A 20,506-nucleotide genomic window follows, 5' to 3' on the forward strand; every position below is an offset into this window, starting at 1 on the left:
ATATATATTTATATTTTTCTTCGATTTGTGTACTGAAGTGATATAGAATTCTATTAAAAATAAATGAAAATCGTTTGAGGAAAGTTGTACAGAAATATCGATTTTTTTTAACGTGTGGTACAGAAGTATTTGACTACGTCGTGATTTTCATTTTCTTAATGATGCTCTCCATAAATTGGAACAGTCAATATACATATGATTATGTCTTAATCTACTTTTAAATGGAGTACAAGGTGTAGGCAAAGTGTACAGAAAGTTTAAACATTTATAAAATCATTTCTGCCCAATTCAAACTGTTATTTTAATTCTTATCTGGTTTGCGTAATATGAATATGGAACTTATTAAGATAGGGTTTATTTTGATTAAAAATGTTTTGTGTGTCTCTGTAATGATAAATGCCACATGGTCCTTTTATGCATTATCTAATTGTCAGACATGTACTTCAATACTACTTATATTAAGTAATTATACTATATGTGGAATGTATCCGTTGCAATTTTTTTAAAATGCTTAAACCAGTAATGTTATTCGGCTTAAATTTCTAGCGTGTAAAATGTTATAAATTCAAAATATGTAATAATTCCAGAAAAAAGTTTTTAACAATAAAAAAATAACACGTTTTTTTTATTTGAAATGTTCTTTGATGCAGTATTCCGTTTCTATTTTTTTCTTCTTGTAAAAAAAAGGAACAAATTTCTTTCAGAAAGATTTACAGAAACAATAACTCCATTGTGTAATTCTTCAGTTGATTTACTATTTTTAATATTATGCACAACAGTTCTATCTATTTAATGTTCTATAAATAAATTCATATAATTCAGGAGTATCATCATCATTTTTTAATGTATATGCAGTTGAATATGCTTCTAACAATTTCCATAAGTCACCTGACAAAAGAATGTATTTTATACATTAACAACACAAACATTATTAAATTATCTTATAAATTAATATCTATTAAGAAATTCTTTCGCTTCAAAAAATTTAGCCTGACTTACCGACTGTATTACATTTCTCCTTGAGGAATGTGTACATTTGACTGATATCCTGTTGCAGTTCACGATTACCAAACGTAAAATATATCATATCCCTTCCCGCTTGAGAAGCAGCCATAAACTGAATGAGCGACTTTAAACAGGGATTGCCACGAAAGACTCCGCAACCCCAATTACCGGTTGCGATGGCAGGCAGGGTATCAAATTCAGATTCAGAAAATCCAGTATATGCCTTCATAATAATTTTTAAAATATGCTCAGAATTCGTGACGTATATATTAAACTTTAAAACTAAATAATTAATAATAAAATATTATAGCTATTAACCTTGTTTAATTCTCTCTTAATTCTATCAATTTTATATTGATCTTCCTCAGTCTGAAAACTTAGAGCATCTATAGCTACTACTTTTGTGCATTTTCTTTTCCAATTGTCACTGAAATTATAGTCAACTTTTTAACGGTGTAATTATGGAATTAATACATTTAATAATATCTATAAAATACAATTAAACCAGATACAGGTAAATATTCCTTTTAAATGTATGTATCAATGACCATTGAAAAATTTTTACCATTTTATATTGAAAAAATAGGAGAATTGAATGAAATACAATGAATGTGTATTTAAATATTTGGTTATATCAACAACATTGTAATATAATTAATATTTAAGATGTTAAATAAAAATTCCAACAAATGACAAGTCAATAATTAATAGTGAATGGTTTATATATGTATCTATGCAAATATATGTATATATACAAATATTTTTTATTAACAAAAATATTTTCTTACTGAGGGGTATTGTCTTTAAAATCTCCTGCCCACTTGAATGTATTCCCATAACCAGTACATTTATTAAACTGTTCACAACCTGAAAGATTTTTGAACAAAATATGATTATATCCAAATTTAAAAGCATGATATGTGCTCATTTTTAATATAAAAACTTACCAGTAATAAGGAGTGCTTCAGTAGCATCCAATCTTTCTGTAAATAATCTGGAAAGAATTAATTCTGGACATAATACAAATCTAATTTCTTCCTGAACTAATCCAAGCCCTAGAACTCCACCTCCAACAAATTTGTTTGCAAAGTCGACCTGTAGATAAACTATCTTAATGTACCGTATTTTATTTTTGTTTTATAAAAAATACCATTAAGTAAATTCTAACCTGTAACAATCCGTATCCTTCTTTCTCTATAAATCCTTCTGAAGAAACTAACATTGATCTTAAAATTTCTTTAGATTGGCTCCATTCTGGTGATTCTTGATGATATATTCGATGAAATGTAATTACCCCTTCAGGTTCTTCAAAATAAATAATCGAAAATTTACTAATATAAATATATTAAATATTGTAAAATTTAAAAAGTACCTTACTTTCTGAAGTAATTCTTTGGAAATAGTTTAGAATACATTTTAGTTTTTCTGCTCTCTTGGATTCTATACCTTTTCTAGTTCCAATAAATAATCTGAACAAGAATAAACATGTAACTAATTTAATTTCAAATAAGATGTTTTTAATTAAAAAATAAATTTTCAATTTAAAAAAATCCAGCAATAAATTTCTTATTTACGTCGCAGTCAACGTGTTAAAACTGTGTAGCACCATCTGTTACGATATTTTATTAAAACAAACTTTTTATATTTTTAACTATTATAAAATGGCAAGAAGTTTAATTTTTGAGGTAGAGATGGATTTTAAAAACTTGTAAATACTAACAATGGGTAAAACTGTCATTAAGTCCGACCCTACTTGAGATATGATGCACTACTCCCTTTTATTTCTCTACCCCATTGACTTTTAACCATCAAAATTTAAAAGCACCAATCCCACTAATATATAAACCTCCCAGCAAAATTTCATTAATTTTTGACAAAAATTACAAGTTATTAAGATTCAAAGAGGGTGAACAAAATCATGTTCTCACACACACACACAAACATCCATACATACAGAAAACATCCCCAAATTTTTTTGCATTTCTTGATGTTTCTTGGTCCAGAGTCCAAAAATGTAAAACCTTGGTGGGTTATTTTTTGGCTGATTGCTATACCTGTTATATATAACAGAGCATGGAAAGTAACAATTAAACTTTGAACATGTAAAGACAAAAATAACAATGATAGCAGAATTAAAAGCTAAAACCTCAAGCCCAACGATATTTGCTATTAGTATATAGAATTAATATTAAAGTAGTCTACAAGATCAATCTACAGAATCTCAAAAATCTGTTAAGTTATGATTTTTATGAATGAAAATTTGTTGATAAAAGTAATGGCGCATGAAAGAATTTGCTTAAAATAATATTACTTTGTATATGAAAATATTTATTGAGTGAAAACAGTAAATCTTAAAATAAATAAGTTTACAAAAATGCTAACCTATTAAAATTTATATCAGGATACCAAATGTATTCAGGATCAGTATGTTTTCGATGTTTTGTATTCCTACGAGGAAATGTACAAAAAAAAGCATTGGCTAAAAGGCATCCAACTTGCATCTGACTAAGTGTAATTTTATGATTTTTTCGTCTTTCCAATAATGGTATAGGCTAAATAAATGAATTTATTTCAGTTAAATTATAATTTTGTAACTGCATGAATCATTTTAAACTTAAAGTACTGAAAATTCTTCTTACCTGTGTACATAAAACAGGAAGTTGCAAAGCAAGTAAAATCATAGCTGGCAGTAAATGAGTAAAAAATTCCAAAGTTTTTTCTTTACTTAATACCTATTTAAAGCAATTTCTATAAATTAAAATTTTTAAACATATTAAAAAGTTCAAAATACTACTCATTCATAAAACAATCATTATTGTTTTGTATTGAAGATGTAGATAAAATTTAAACAAATTACAAGAAATGATCAAAATCAAATTGGACATGTCAAAATTGAAACTTTAAAATATGATAAAACCTAAAACTTTCCTTTATAATTTTGAAATTTTCTCTAATGAAACATATTTTTTGTCATTAAGAAAAGTATTTTTTATTATGGAATAAATAAGAGTACTGAAAGAGTAATCAATTTTGATTTAAAGAAAAATTATCTTATGTATGAAGTATGGTTTTATGGTATAAAATACAACAAATATAGTTATATTGAAAATGAACTGAATTACATAAGAGCTTATCTTTTACATTAAAACTCAGATTTAATATATTATAATTTCATGTGGATAATCTAATCTACAGCAGTATATAACCTACTAAAAGTTGCTATAACAGAAATAAAGCATTTGCATAATCCACACTACTATATACAGCCGAAACCTCTGAAGTGTTGGGTATATATGGTTGTTAAAAATAAACTTAAGTAGTATGCAGTTTAAAAGGGGTATCATCTCAGATATTCTATTTTTTCCTTTCCCATTTCTTTCATTTTTTCTGTCAGCAGTTCATTGTAAATATAATCTTTCAAACTGTATAAGTTTTGAAAATAAAATGGCTGTTTAATAATAAAATTTTTGAAAATTTTTGCATTTAGCTTCATTTTTACTTTATTTATCAAATAATAATAATAGTGAATACTATAATAATCTCCAAAAATTTATAAAAAATTTTTAATATCAATAATATGGTACAGATTTGAGCCAATCAAGCAACTCTCACTGTTCATTATGATATTACTCTTATTAACATACTAGCTTCATGTATCCAGCATTGCTTGGGCTTTTGAGGGAGTGGGGAATTGGTGAGGTTAGGTTGAAAGAGTTTAAGGAACTGAGTCCGAGCGTTATTTTTATTTTATTATTATTTTTCATTTTATTATATTTTGTTCGGGGCTTATGTTTAGTTAGGACAAAGGTTCCCCACCACTCTCTTAGAAACCAAAAAAGAAGATAATAAACCAACTCACGATAGAACGAACGTCGTAGGAAAAATCACGCGCACTTGCACTGCCCAGTGGAAATGAACAGTCTGCAGAAAAAAATGGAGGGGGGAATCCCCACACTCACTAGAAAAGAAATACTTACTAAATCGTCATAAAACATTCCAGAAAATTGTGCTCAATGCTTTGTAAACAGTTTATAAGATTTTGTCGGAGAAATGAAGCTGCCAGAAAGAAATTTGATCTTAGAAAACTAAGTATGTAAATAAGGGGAGTAACCTAGCTGAATTGTGACGTCACCTCACAGCATAAAACCAGCATGCTAACCGAAGACAATTGAGGTGATTCCTGATCAAAGTGTACTACTGAGTGAAAAATTCGAGGCAAAGTCCAGGTTGAGAATTAGGCGATCCAAGGTGTTTAAAGAGGAATTCCATTTGACGATAGCGAAAGGATTGAGGAAACAGGTTCCTAGTATAGTGAGGTGATGGATAGACGTTTAGTTCGTAAGAGATTTTGTTCATAGTTCTTAAGTATTTGATCTGTCGAATTTTCAAAAAAGAATTAAGATTAAGTTAAAGCTAAGTAGCTAAGTTTTATTGTCGGGTTGGCTTGTTGATTTTCGTTAATAAATTTTGTTTTGGATTATAGACATTTGTACATAGTTAAATTCGATTTACTAATTAAATATATTTGAAACTTTTCTTTGACTTTATTTGTCATTATTCTTACTAATTTTTTCGGTGCACACGTAAAAGCCCAGGCCTGACAAACTAATGTCGAATCCGCGTAAAGTACCCGTTAGGTTAACAGAAGTTTTACCGGCTGCAGTTAGTGTCGGTTTCCTGAGATACTAAAAATAGTACTTTACAAGAGGATAATAAAAATAATGATTTTAATAACTAAAATGCGCATTTGCTGACCTGAGTATTTACAATAATAAAACCGCAAAACACAGAAAAAAATTACTTGGCCCTCAGTTAATAGAGGGTAGGCTTTAGGGGTGATTAGGAAACCCACAGTATTTTTTCTAGGGTGTTAAAGAATAGTCATGTCATATTTGATATATACTTGTTGAATGATATAGAACCCAGTGGCATAGCGAGGGGGTGCAAGGGGGTCTATCATGCACCAGGCACCACTCGCAAAGGGGTGCCCAAATGGGCTCCAAGACAAACTATATGTGTTTCTGGAGGGGGGAGGGGATGCGAATAAAGTGTCGTGTCCTGGGCGCCAGTTATGTTCACTACGCCACTGATAGAACCCTTCACCTAACACACACATATTTTGACTTTTATATATATGTTAAATTCTGTTAAATCAATCTTACATATAAATAAAACTTAAACAATATAGTGAGGTCTAAGTAATCATGAATGCAACATGAATGTTTTAAAAAATTCCTCCATGCATATATGGAGTAGTGCCATCTGCAGAGTAAATCATTTTTTTCAACTTTTCACATGTTTTGCTAATTTCTTACTAAGTACTTTTTAATGTTAGTTTTCCAAACATAATACTATACTTCAATAGTACAACTTTCTTGTAGATAATAACTTGACTGACAGATGCTGATTAATGTGATGTGTCACCATTTAGCAAACAGAGAGACAAACAGACAGACAGAAATCTGTTACAGTTTAATTTATATAATGTAGATTTTGAGATCATTTGTATGTTAAACTTTCTCCTGAATCTACAGATTCAAAATATGAAGTTTGGTTAAAATACAGGTATTCTCCCATGATGTGGCAACAGACATCAAACTGAGAAACAGTCTGATCATTAATTTTAATTACATAAATAATATTAATAATCAGTCAGTTTTTAAATATTTCTCTGAGTTATTATATACAGGAAGAAAAAATTATTGGTAACTTATCAGATTTCACAATACAAGTTCAAGTAAGAATGTCTAATAATATCAATTAAAGCATAGACTGACACACAGAATAAAAACATGTGAGAACTAAAAGCTGAGGCATGCAAATATATGTGCATTCTGCAATTCTGGGAAAAATTATGATGGATGATGAATGTCTGCAAAATGATAAAGATTAGTATAATAATAAGGTAAGTATATACACATAAATTTTGTGATACTTTCTCTGGATCTAATCACACAAGGATGATGATTAACTGTATTAGAAGTATTTTACTGTCCATATTTTGGCTTAATTTGGCCAAAATGTGGACAGTATATACTTACCTTATTATTATACTAATATAATACAGGATCATAGTACTTATTGATAATGAAAAAGATTTTTCATGTTTTTAAAAATACTCTTGGTAAGTTTAGACAGTTATGTAATATTAAACAAGTCAATTGTTTAATATTACATAAGTTTCTTTGTTAAAATAATATAATAAAAATAATTACTTACATTTCATGATTAAATCAGTTGAAATATGAAGTTATCAAAATAACACTGAATTTTTCATAGATCCCCTTTATACACTACCATGAATTCCTAGTCCATGATAATATATGAAGGTTTGAAATCACTGATATATTTACATTCTCACTCCATAATTAATCAAATATTTTTGAAGGCATCTTAAACTATGTTTTAACTAAATTTATAACAAATACTATTTTCATATAAAAAAATTAAATGCTACAAATTATGTAAAATGAAGTCATTGAAAATACAATTAGAAATCAATATCAATATTTGTTATTAAAACACCTAACAGAATAAAAACTTTGATTTACTCTTAATTTCAACAATTCATTTTTAAGCATTTTGGAAAGTTCACTAAATATCCAATTAAAAATGAAGAAAAATCATTCCTAAATTTCTTTATATGTAATTGAAATTATTATTTCTATGTATAGCATTATCATAAAAAATAAAAATAAATATCTTTGTTGAAGTAAATCAATACTTACATTTTCAAAAAAATCATGCAAACCACTCATATTCCATTGATTTTCATATTGACTATTATAACTTAATATTGCTCTCTAATTAAAAAATGATTTTTATTACTTATAATGAAAATACAAAATAAACTTTATATATGAAAACTTACTTCTAAATCTTTTGAATTTTTTATATCAGAGAGTAAACTTTTCTCTATAAGTTCCCATCTGCTTTTTATAACAACATTTCCATTCTAAATAATAATTAATTATACATTAATCTACATCTTAAGAATGCTATTATCTTTATAATTAAAAACTGTCCTTACTTCTTCTACAGGATAAAGATTTCTAGATGAACAAGGTAATCTCACAAAATGCTTTTCCCATTTATCAGTGTATGTAGCTGGATAAGAAACATTTGGAATGTCTTCTACATTTACCTAAAAATATTATTTCATATTGAGTATATTTTACATATTACTTTTATACAAATTAAATAATTGCATAAAAATAAAATATCTATTACTTACATCAAAGAGAATAGTATGATTTGGTGATGGCTTTAATGCTGATAAAGATGAACAGCAATCTTCAATTTTTAGAAAATGGTGATGAAACTACAGAAGAAAATATCTATAATTTCATTGAATAAAATTAAATATATATTTATATTATTAAATAAAATTGCAAATAAATACACATAAATATGTTAGGTATATTTTATATAATTTATTAAATAAATACAGTCAGGCCAATATATAGTTTTCCAAATTATTAGTTAAAAAGTTTTTCTATCCCTTGAATCAGTAATATTAATATTATGCTAAAATGGTAAGGTATGAAGTAACATGAAATATATCAGATACAATGAAGCTTTTGAACTTATCTAAAAACATAGAGATGCATTTACAACACTAATTCCTTTTCCTAAAATGAAGTTGTTAGATGAATTTGTTTGTTACACTTGAATATGTTGAAATTGCAAGTAAAGTACACTTATTGACTTAATTATGTTGAAGATACAGATAAATATAAGATCATAGAAATTATTTGAAGTGTAATGATTTAGAACAATTCACAACACACAAAAGACTGACCACCAACTCTAACTTCACTTCTAAACATGATCAGAATATCGGTTCAGTGTCAAAGATCACAGAAAGGATGGTGACATTCCAAATAAGCAGAGTAAAATGACAATCACATGTACAATTTCAACTGCAGTAGAACAAATAAAATATATGCACAAAATATTGATATTTTAGCAAGAGATGTACAAAAAACACAGAAGTGCAAGAAATATCAATGAGCCAATGATCAGATTTGGCACCTTTTTCAGCATTACAACCATGATATTATCAACAAATAGTCTGTGTGGAATATCATATAATTTTGTCAGAGAATAAATGAATAAATTTTTAAAATTTCTTTTTACATGCCATTTTTAAAATGCTTTCAATTAGATTGTTTTACTTCATACTGGAAACTATTTCACTAATTAACTAAAAAACAACTTCCAGCATTCTATAAAATTGGTAAAGCAGAAAAACATATTGCAACTGAAAAGTATTTGACAATCAGTTTTCCTGGGAGATCCGTTATTAGGAGTCAGGTGGTAAGTTTTTGGCAGTCAGTCAGCAGCAATCATTTGACTGGTGGTCAGTCACTGACAGTCATTCGTCCTGACTGCACATGTGGCCATCAATGTTTTTAGATAATGTCTTTTAAATAACATCAAAATCTTTGTCTCTAAGGGCAGAGACAAAGATCCAATCATTTCAATTATCTCTTCATCAAGTTTAGTTGATGAAGAGATAATTAAATTATGAAATTTTCAAGAAATTTGGCATTCCACAATTTCAGCAAGTTTGCTCTTCAGCATGAACTTCTAGGAAGTTCCATAATACCTCTATGTGAAAAAAAGAAAAGATTTTGCAAAGCTGCTCACAAAGACATGAAAAAATCTTATTTAAATAATTTAGAAGTTTAAGAAGTAGAAATGCACCAATTAAAGTACTGATTATAAAAAGAAAAAGCAAAAGACTTTCAAAGCTTTTGGGTAAACCAATTTTGATCTCAGAAGTAGACATCTTCAGTATTTAAAAACAATTCTGAAGAATGTGAGAATGACTGAAGTTGTGCGTGTAGATGTTGAAGAAAGTGAATGTCTTGCTAATTCTATTGTAGAGAAATGGCTGAAATAAAAAAAAAAGGCATTATTCAAGCAATATAGTCCTTTGATTTTCACAGCATTGATGAAACTGCCATTTATTTTTTTACCAATTGTTACCAGAAAGGTTATTTGTTTGAAAAAATGAAAAATGTTTCACACATTACAAACATATTACAATGTAAAATAAAATTTCACATTGTAATATCATAATTTAAATTAAACAAAATGAGTATCCATGCTAATGGTATGAAAATACTGCATGGATAATCAAGAAATGTAAATAATCTAAAAACTGGATAACTAAGATGTATGTGTATGATATTAAAATATGTAGAAGCAAAATAATATTTATTAATAATAATTAAAAATATAAAATATTTCATTGGTTGGATTTGGGCTTTGTGGCACAAGGGCCTAGGTAGACCAAAAAGTGCAAGGTCTAAGTCTTTAAGGTCTTAATATGTCATAATTGTTCTGTTGTCTGTTCTAGAGTTCTGTATATAAGTTTATTGCCTTCAGATATGCCATTGTATGTTAAATTTGTCCATTATTGTCTAGTATATTCTGTAGAGCTTGGTCATCTGTAAATGTATGTTGTTTAAGATAGTGTTCTCTGGCTGTTTTGTACTAAGGGCACATTAGTCAGATGGTAAGTGGAATGTGGCAAGTTGAGCATATCAGTTGGGTATCCTTTGTTATTAGACAGTTATATGTTAGTTTTGTTTGTCCAGTTCTCAGTTGGGCAAGCATTATTTCTTCTTTCTTGTTTTTCTGTTGACTGGTTGTCCATTTTATTAACTCTGGTTTGATGATGTGTAGTTTATTGTTAAGTTGTTTGTTCCAGTTCATTTGCCATTTGTTGTATAAGTACTTATTGATATAAAATATTTAATATACCTCTTTAATAGTTGCATCAGACTCCTCAGATTCTACATTATATTCTTTATTGACACTGTAAATAATTAACATTAGTAAATTAAATTTATCTACAGTTTTAATGAATTTAAAAATCACATTATATTTATAAATGTATAAATAATTAACAATTTAAAATTATTTTAAAGCTTAGTTATATTTAATAATTAAGTAAAATTTTAAATTATACAAAATTTTTCTATAATATAAATGTATATATAAAACTGAATTCCTGCCTGTTGTCTGTCCAAGCTATTAAATAAGAATGGTGGAATCAATTTCTATAAAATTTTGTACATATATTCAGAATGTTTCTGGGAAGAATATAGGCTGCTTTCCATTTTCAAAATCATTTAATTTTATAAGCTTTGATAAAATTATGGTATTGTTAACAAGAGTAAATATTGGTTCTTTACAACTGCTGATAAATTCCACATTGATTCTTATCAGGTCTTTCACATAAACAGGAAGTTTTGCCTAGAGATCTAAATAGTGAACCAAAAAAATTGAATAAAATAAGCTAATGTTATGGTTACTATTGGGTGGCAAAAGTGGGCAAGAGTAGACATAAGATGATCAAATGAAATTTTATTGGTCATCTTGTTATTTGAGCAAAATGCATTCAGTACTGAATGTACAACAATTGCCATTTTTATCTGTATCAGACTATAAGTAAGTCCCTGGAATTTCTTTTGATGTAAAATTGTTTTTCGTCAGATCAATTATAAGTTTATTAAAAGTATATATAGTTTTTCCTTACATACATTTTTATATGCAGGGGAAGGTGAGACAAAATGGCATAGTCTTCATTGTCTATAATAAGAGTTGTGACTTAATAAATACTGCAACTAAATCTGCACACTGAAAGAATTAGATGGCATTAAAATTACTGTTGTTGTTCAATGCTTTTTGCATATGGAGGAAGCAATGTGTTTGATAGCCATGGCAATGTAATTTGCTACATTTTCAGAAGCACCTGTACATAAGTAATGCAAAGTTAGTTTTAGGAGGAGGTGCAAACTTCGGTCCATAACTTAAAACCTCAACTACGTATTCGGGTAATTGTAAGTCATCCCATACAATAAAGGGGAATGTGGGGTGTTTGTGATTCTTGGCACCTGGCATCTTACGATCCATTGTAGTTTCTTGTAATAGCATTTCCTCAACTTGTTATTAAGCTTGTTGTGTATCGTTGTGTATCGTAAATTGGCAGAACTAGTGCGTATTGAAAATGCACTCTTCAGACAATGCCCGGATAGATTAGCCCAAAAAAATGCAAGGTTGGTGACAATACACAACAAGCTTAATAACAAGTTGAGGAAACGCTATTACAAGAAACTACAATGGATCGTAAGATGCCAGGTGCCTAAGAATCACAAACACCCCACATTCCCTAAAATTTAAAAAATTTGTCAGGACAAATAGTATTATTCACAGAAAAATATATTTCCTTTGACCATACATACATAGATGGGTCTTGGACCCATCTATGTATCTTAGACCCATCTATGTATGTATGGTCAAAGGAAATATATTTTTCTGTGAATAACCCCACATTCCCCTTTATTGTATGGGATGACTTATAATTACCCGAATACATAGTTGAGGTTTTAAGTTATGGACCGAATGCAAAGTTACTTTAATTTTTTGATTCTTTCTATCACTATAGAAGTTCTTTAGCTTCACATGACTGTATAAAGTCTTTCATTCATACCATTTATTAACAAAGAATTTTAGCAAGAATTTAAAATGACATATTGGGACAAGATGGAGAAAAGCTGTGTGGAGCAAAACAGGGTTACTTCATTATGTCTCTTGTTTGGAATGTCATCTTAATAAAAAAGACTTACAAGAAGACAAAAATAGAAAAGATAGTCAACTTGCAAAAAGACAAAACACAAAAAGGAGGAATGCATCAGTTAAAGAGAGTTTTTCAAATGATGAAGACACTGAATGCAATTACAAAGGATATTTATATTCTGAATCAACAGAATGTTAGCTATGCAGTGTAATGTCACAAATGGATATTCACAAGATGATAAAGCTGAGGATAATGAGGCCACCACATTTCGGCACTGTGGATTCAAGAAAAATAGACTGTTATGCTATAAAAATTTCTGTAATAAACCCTAAGTATTGTTTCATTGCTAGTTTGTTGTCTAATCTTCATAAATATAAAAAATAAATTTGATTTAAACCACTCCATATTGCCTCAAAATACACTGCCTTATCCCATCTTTAGAGCAAGATGAAAAATTTGACATGATTTCATAAACATTTTAAAAACAAGAAAAATGCTAATAATTTGAATTTTTGTTGATTATAGTTGAAATACACATCATTAAGCATTCAATGACAGACAAAGTTTTTCTCAGGTTTAAATAGTTAGTTATAAAAAAAGTAAAAGCTTCTTAACTATCCTGTCTTGCCCCAACCTTTCCTATGTATTTTTAAATATACATTAACTTTACTTTGGCTTTATTAAGGCTGTGTTCACACTGCTAACGACAATGATTACAGATCCCACACAAAAACAATGGTGTGTTTTTCATTGTATTTATTCATTACCATAATGTTCACATTGTTTGTTAGTTTTCGTGTTAGAGCACGTGCAATTTACATTAGGCTTAGCATTATTCCATGAATTTCCGTGGATTATTCCACGTTTCTTAATAATTACTTATAAATCAGGACAAACATATTATAAACAAATGATATATCTGGAATTTTAAATATAAAAATCAAATGTATATTATTGTGACATTGTCACAATGATGGACTGCAATTATTAATCATATTTTAATTTAAAAAATCACATGACTCCCAGTCAAGACTGGAAGTTCATATATAGTTAATCAGGATTTCTAGCCCCCTAAGCTTTCTATATTTGGTCTCAATTTTCAACTATCTAACTCCAATCTCAGATTAGAAAGACAGATGGACAGATGACAGTGGAAATGTATGAATCTGCAATTTGAAAATTGCAGTCAATAAGTTTACTTCAAACAAGTATATTTCAAACATACATTTAGTTTTATAACAACAATTCTCCGTTTTATTAACAACAAATAGCCAAAAGACATTTGTGGGATTTATTTTTTCGTTTTCTAAAAGAACATAATTCATTTATTTTTATTGTAGATTTTACTGATTAGTATAATCAGTTTTCAGCAGAAACATTTTAATAATTACCTACAGTTAATGTAATTATATAAGTTAACTGTATACTGTGACACTTACAAAGATGAATCTTCAGCCATTTTAGTGATTTTGAAGGATTCACTATCAACAAACTGTACTAGAAAAGAATTAAAAAATTTAATTTTTATTAGTACATTTCAAACAAATTTTCTAATAATATTAATAAAAATATTTTAATGTTTCAAAACAAATAAACTTTACAATTTGAAATATCAATTTCGCAATAAACTATTTTGATAAATATTTAATACAGTATATACTATTAATATAAATAATATGAAACTTATATATTTCATATAAACATTAAATATGTTTTATACAGGTATACCTCACCTTACGTCGGTAATTGGTTCCAGGAGAGGCGACTTAAGTCGAATTTACTTGTGTAGTTACGACGTAAGTCGAAACTACAGTGGAAAACGCCAATAATGAGCACTTAAAGACCGCTAAATAAGACAACACAGAAACACAGATGTTTTCGTGTTTCGTTCTCTAGGATTTATGATGATTATATTAACATTTACTGTAAATGTACATATTTTAATATGATTTTATGTGCTTTTAACGCTTTTCTAGTGATATTACGACTTCAATATTTGTGGCGGACGGATGTAAAGTCGAATAAAATGACTTAAACTTGATTTTTATTTTTCTGTATACTTTTTTGACAAACGACGTATAATCGAGAATGACGTAACTCGAAACGACGTAACTTGAGATATACCTGTATTTGCATAATATGATTTTACGTAGAAAAATAAAATTTTATCTGAAATATTTTTTTTCGAGAAAATGCACTTATTAGAAGTTACGAACATTTGAATTTTTATGTAGCCATTACAGTGGACAATGCAAACTGGTCACATGACTACTGTGAAAGCCACAAAACTTCATGTGTCACTACAGCGCATGCATGATTTTTTTCATGTTAATTTAAAAAGTTTGTACAAATCTCAGTAAATTATCAGTTTTTATTTTATTTTATATGATAGTGTCATGCGAGAAATAGTTACTTTTTATATAAATTCAAACTGGGTCACACTGCAAACCATGTCACTTACAATAATAGCAAGTAAGATTTGCTGATGATACTGCTAATGAATAAACTGTAGAGAGATGATTTTAAATGTTCCTTCCTGGAGGAGAAAAAAATAAGTGTGGAAAAACCACCCATACTTGATGAAAACTGCCTGCAGGCATTGGAGGAAGTTAATTCCCCTCTGAACTTATATTGCAAAACTAGCAACCATCCGAAGAATATTGGAAAGATTTAAAAAGAACTTGATAAGATTGGATTCCTCGTGAATTGTATGGCCTTTTGCCAAGACAAAACTCCATACAATCAGATATTTTATTTGTTAAAATAGGACCATCTTATTCTAATCACTTTTTGTCTGTTGCCTTGCTTTATATGTTTTGTACTAGTGCACTTTTCCCATAGATGGGTAAGTCTATCTATGGAAAAAGTGCACTAGTACAAAACATATAAAATAAAATGTCTGTTTGAATGTAAAAAACATTTTCATTCATTCTTGAAAAAGCCAACATTTCAGAATATATGCCATAATATATTATGATTTCAAATAAACATATTCTTTTCAACAATATTTAGAAGATATTTAAGTAATTACATTATTCAATTCAAGATCCAAAGTTTTAGCAATTAAATTTAAAAACATTGCACCAAAGTGATCACATTAAAACATAGAATTCCTGTTAATAGTAGCTGCTAAAAGTGAAGAAAATATTAATATTCAATTTTAAATATTATACTTAATTATTTAGTTACATAAAGAAGTATTAATTTTTCAAGTGTCAACGTATAATTTTTCATTTATAACTATATTTAAGGCTGCTTTAACTTAAAATTTTACATCAATAAAAACTTATGCAATGTTTCCTGAATTATTCAAAATTAATAGAACAGTACTCTCAGGTATGTAATCACCAGATGAATAGGATGTCATATTCTATTATCCAAGTGATCTCCAGGTGATCACAACATGCTTCAGCAATCATTAGACCACTTCTCTAAATAACAAAAGCAATATACCCTCTTTCCCAATAGTAGACTTTAAGAGACTTTTTTTATGTATTATTTTGATAAAATATACATCTATCATAATAAAGAAAATGTATGCTTTATTTTCTTATTTAAATGTATTTCTATTTTCTGAAAGATGATACTGTATATATTTATCAAAATAATAGGTAAAAAAAAAAAGACAAAGGAATAAAAAATAAAATAAAAATTTCTTTCAAAAAATGACTGATGAATTAACACATTAAAAAATACACAGGGAAGACTAAAACGTCTTGATTTTCGACATGTCGAATCACCAGGAACAACAGTCTTCCATTGCAGAGACGACCTTTTATTAGAAGTTACACCCCTGCAAAAACACGTAAACAGTCTGAAAAGTTCACAATGACAAGCCAAACAATTTAAAAAATAATACATCCTTCAAAAAAGGCTGACAAAGGCGTAGCCTCTTAATAAAAGTTCAACTCTGCAATGGAAGACTGTTGTTCCTGGTGATTCAACATGACAAAAATCAAGATGTTTTAGTCTTTTCTATATATTTATTTAAAATATAAATGCCTTTAAAGAAATGTATATATTTTATTTTATTTATTTATTTGACTCCTTTTTAGCTTGTTTATCAACTTGCTTGAGCTTACTTTTTCTTCTGTTCTCTCTCTATGGATTATTTCATGAGTTATATAATTACTTCTAATTATTATAAATTATAGATAATTGTGATAATTCCATTTCACAAAAGTTTTACATTATAAGTCATCATCAGCTTTCTTTTTTATTTTTCTTCGTTTCCCATTTTAATAATTATTATTTAATTATTATTTAATTAACAAATAAGATACAAAAGCTTATGAAATTAAAAATAATCACAAATTAATTTTAAAAATACAAAAATGTTTTACATTTTATAAAAAAAAAACCAATTTATGTAAATCTCAGTGAAAGTTATTTTTAAGACATTATCCGCACAAGAATATATATATGTAGGGTGTTTCAAAATTCGCTTTACAAATTTGTAGGTGAATCAAAGAAGATTCTCAATATCTTTAAAGCACAAATTTAGCCATACACATCAAGTTTTATTTACTTAAACTTTTACACTAAAAATTCCCACAATGTGGTCAGTGTGATTCCCAGGGCAGTGGATTGATCGTGGTGCACAGTCAGCCACCTCATTCCCCAAATCTAACACCTTTAGTTTTTTTTTTTTTTGCAGGCATTTGTTAAAGATTGAGCATAGGTACCACTCTTACCCAGAAATGTGGTCAAACTCTGAACTCAAATTACCACTGCAGTTACTCAAACGACACCAGAGATGCTATACTGTATGTGGGAAGAAATTGATTTACAGATGGGTTATCCATTGCATAAATGTAAGTCGAACTGAACCATAAAAGCAAAGGGCATAAAACATGAAGTATTTGACCATATTTCTATATTCTAAAATTGTTTCTTCTATCAATTTGCCAATATCTCGCCTTCAACTTGTAAAGCTATTTTTGAAACAGCTTGTATATACACAAAGAACCTAAAGATAACCTTACCAACATATAAAATATTTCCTTTTAAAAATTGATTTTTACAAATTAAAAAATACACAGAAGAGACTAAAACATCCTTATTTTTCATCACATCTCATCACTGGTAAACTTTTAAATCCATTTTGCATATTTTTGAGGTTCTAATAAAAGTTTGGAAGACAGTCATTCCCAGTAATTAGACACGATAAAAAATGAAGTCACTTTGTTCTCTTCTCTTTTTGACATGTACAATTCATAAACCATTTTTTAAAAGAGACTGTATTATAAATTTAAAACAGTGTCTTCCTATGTACTTTGTTTCCTCGGCACGGTGCAGTGAAATTGATTAGACACAAGACGGTTTTTTACATTCTTTATTTATTCATCGGTCGATAAACATTTCGGATCTGTGATACCTCTCTTCGGTCGACTTTTACCGGAGACCCAAAATGCGTATCGACCAATGAATAAATAATGAATGTAAAAATCTGCCTTATGTCTAATCAATTTCACTTCGTCGTGCCGAGGAAACAGAGACCGTATTTTTAATTATTGGCTTGTCACCAGAGAACCTTTTAAACCGTTTCACATACTTTTGCAGAGGTATAACCTCTAATAAAAGGTCATCTCCGCCACGGAAGACCACCGTTACCGGCAATCGGACGCAACAAAAAACGAAGACGTTTCGGTCTCTTCTATGTATTTTTTAATACAAAATATTGTTTAATTAGAGGATAAAATTGCAGTTCCGAATAAGAGGTTTGGGCTGTTGTATAGATTACTCCCGATGGAACTTCGGGACTTTGAATATACATCCGAACTCGGGGGACCTAGACCAGTTCAACGATACCCTACTTTTGGACCGAAGACGAAAAATAAGAAAGTTATGATATTTACGATTTCTTGCATTTCACAATGCATTCTATGCCATTTTAGAATTTTCTACTAGGTGGCATTTGACCATTCGTGCTCTCGACAGATTCCTCCCAGAGGGGAACCACCGGCAGGCCGCCCAGTGTTTAACATCACTAGTTATCGATTCACGGTAGTTCTTGAACAAAAGAAAAAAAAAAGGGAAACGAATACTGAACTACAAGCAGTGCCAACTAGTGGAAAACTAACTCTAAAATGGCATAGAATGCATTGTGAAAGGCAAGAAATTGTAAATATCATAACTTTCTTATTTTTTGTCTCCGGTTGAAAAGTAGGGTACCATTGAACTCATCTCAGTCCCGAGTTCGGATGTACATTCGAAGTCCCGAAATTCCACCAGGAGTAATCCATACAACATCCGGGGTTTGTACGACCAATTTTAAATCTCCTTATACCACCAGTTCCTTTCACTTTTTAACTCCTATGGGCACAGTCTACAGCTGATATGCCAAACCTCTTCATTCAGAGCTGCAATCACCAATTTAAAAAAAAAAAATTATAAAATGCAGATTAAAAAATCTTCATCGTCTTAAATTCTAGTGTGTGAAACCGGAAGTAAACTTAATTTTGATTGGAGGAAAATAAAGAGAGTACTCACCTCCCTTGGTCTTCTTCACTCGTGAATGATCAACGAATTGCAAGAGACTAATTTGCTTAAAACGTTTCATAACGCGATAAAATAACTCTTTCCCAATTATGACGTAGTATACGCAATTTATTTACCATTCTTTAAAATTGGATGAGCTTTTATTTCCATTAAAAAATGGAAAACCCCGTTACCCGGAGACTGTATGTTTATTTCATAAAACTAATAACAGCGCCATCTCTAAACATTGAAATTTTAAAAAGGAAAAAAAATATATATATATATATTACGAGATTTTAACCCTTATAAACTTTCTACTCAATATAATAAAAAAATAATAATTTCGATTTAAAAAATAATAATAATATATAATATAGAAAAATTGGTTAATGTTACCTATAGTTCCAAGATGGCGGCTCGTCTCTGATTCCAGCAAATAGAAGAAGGGAAACACTGGGGACGCACGTTCTAACCTAACCTAACCGGGCCCCGTCCCTCACCACCCGGTCGCCCCATTGTGGACCTGGCCGAACCCATAATGGGCCTACTAAAAGAGGCCCTCTTAGTGCCCACAGGGCGGAAAGAGTTAAAAAAAAACCCTAACCTAACCTATTCTAATAAATTACCATAATTATTAGCAACAAAATTATTAGAATAGGTTAGGTTAGGTTAGAACGTGCGTCTTCACTGTTTCCTTGCTGGAATCAGACGAGTCGCCATCTTGGAACCATAGGTAACATTAACCAAAAAATTATTTCAATTTTTTTTTTAATCTTTTCTTCCTGTGGGGACTAAAATAAATCCATTATGGGTTCGGCCGGGTCCACAATGGGGCATTCGGTTGGTGAGGGACGGGGCCCGACATATCCGGACGGATCACCCCACGAAAAATTCCTGAGGATTTTTCACCCCGTTCGGATTCGATCCCGGGTTCCCCAGAGTGGTAGGTTGGCACCTTGATCGCTTGACCATCCGCCCGTCAAAGATCGGGGATAGTATCGACTCTTAGGAATCGATGAGCAAATTACATATATATTGTACTGTACAGTACTGTACATGCATATAGAATGTAAGGTTTCAATATAATTTAATTAATTAATAAATACAATTATTGAAAATTTCTTGAAAATATTTTCACTGTCACTTTCAAAATTTTCCAACTATAAAAGAACTTTTAAAATATAATATGTACACACACACACGAGAGTTCGCAGAAAATTTTCCGGGGGGGGGCAAAGTTCGATGACAAATAATTTCATCAATAAATTTGCATTTAATTATTTAACTTTGGGTTTTTTTTCCACAACTAGGTTATAGAATGCAGTATTGCATCAATATAAAAAGAGAAACAAAGAGAGCCGTGGTTGAAGATCCAAGAAAGGGAAAGTGCCCCGTTTGCCTCCTTTCGAAGACGACTATGTACACACA

General features: G+C 29.4%; 1 protein-coding gene across 2 annotated transcripts; it reads right to left on the reverse strand.

Moving 5' to 3' along the window:
* Positions 1-594: 594 nt before the first annotated feature.
* Positions 595-19,309, reverse strand: LOC136985052 (poly(ADP-ribose) glycohydrolase-like). 2 transcript variants are annotated; one of them, XM_067282247.1, is made up of 16 exons: positions 19,091-19,309; positions 14,038-14,090; positions 10,780-10,834; positions 8,240-8,326; positions 8,036-8,149; positions 7,877-7,960; positions 7,734-7,808; positions 3,645-3,737; positions 3,388-3,557; positions 2,383-2,474; positions 2,174-2,310; positions 1,953-2,100; positions 1,794-1,872; positions 1,324-1,432; positions 1,000-1,228; positions 595-888 (listed from the first exon to the last, which is right to left on the reverse strand). In XM_067282247.1, exons 2-16 carry the CDS (start codon positions 14,055-14,057, stop codon positions 782-784), a joined length of 1,599 nt encoding a protein of 532 aa, XP_067138348.1. In that variant the 5' UTR covers positions 14,058-14,090; positions 19,091-19,309; the 3' UTR covers positions 595-781. The 2 variants fall into 2 exon arrangements, with proteins under 2 accessions (XP_067138348.1, XP_067138347.1); XM_067282246.1 differs by having other exon boundaries at positions 14,038-14,095.
* Positions 19,310-20,506: the final 1,197 nt, after the last annotated feature.

This window comes from Centruroides vittatus, unplaced genomic scaffold, assembly GCF_030686945.1.
Source record: "Centruroides vittatus isolate TY-2023 unplaced genomic scaffold, ASM3068694v2 contig_950, whole genome shotgun sequence".
NCBI classification, from domain to species: Eukaryota; Metazoa; Arthropoda; class Arachnida; order Scorpiones; family Buthidae; genus Centruroides; species Centruroides vittatus.

Excerpts from the sequence above, each read along its gene's own strand:
- LOC136985052 (XM_067282246.1), bottom strand. The coding sequence starts at position 19,160 with ATGAAACGTTTTAAGCAAATTAGTCTCTTGCAATTCGTTGATCATTCA. Across the intron at positions 10,835-14,037 it reads ATGGCTGAAGATTCATCTTT|TGTCAATAAAGAATATAATG; the intron begins GTAAGTGTCACA and ends AATTATTTACAG. Across the intron at positions 2,475-3,387 it reads CCTGATATAAATTTTAATAG|ATTATTTATTGGAACTAGAA; the intron begins GTTAGCATTTTT and ends ATTCTTGTTCAG.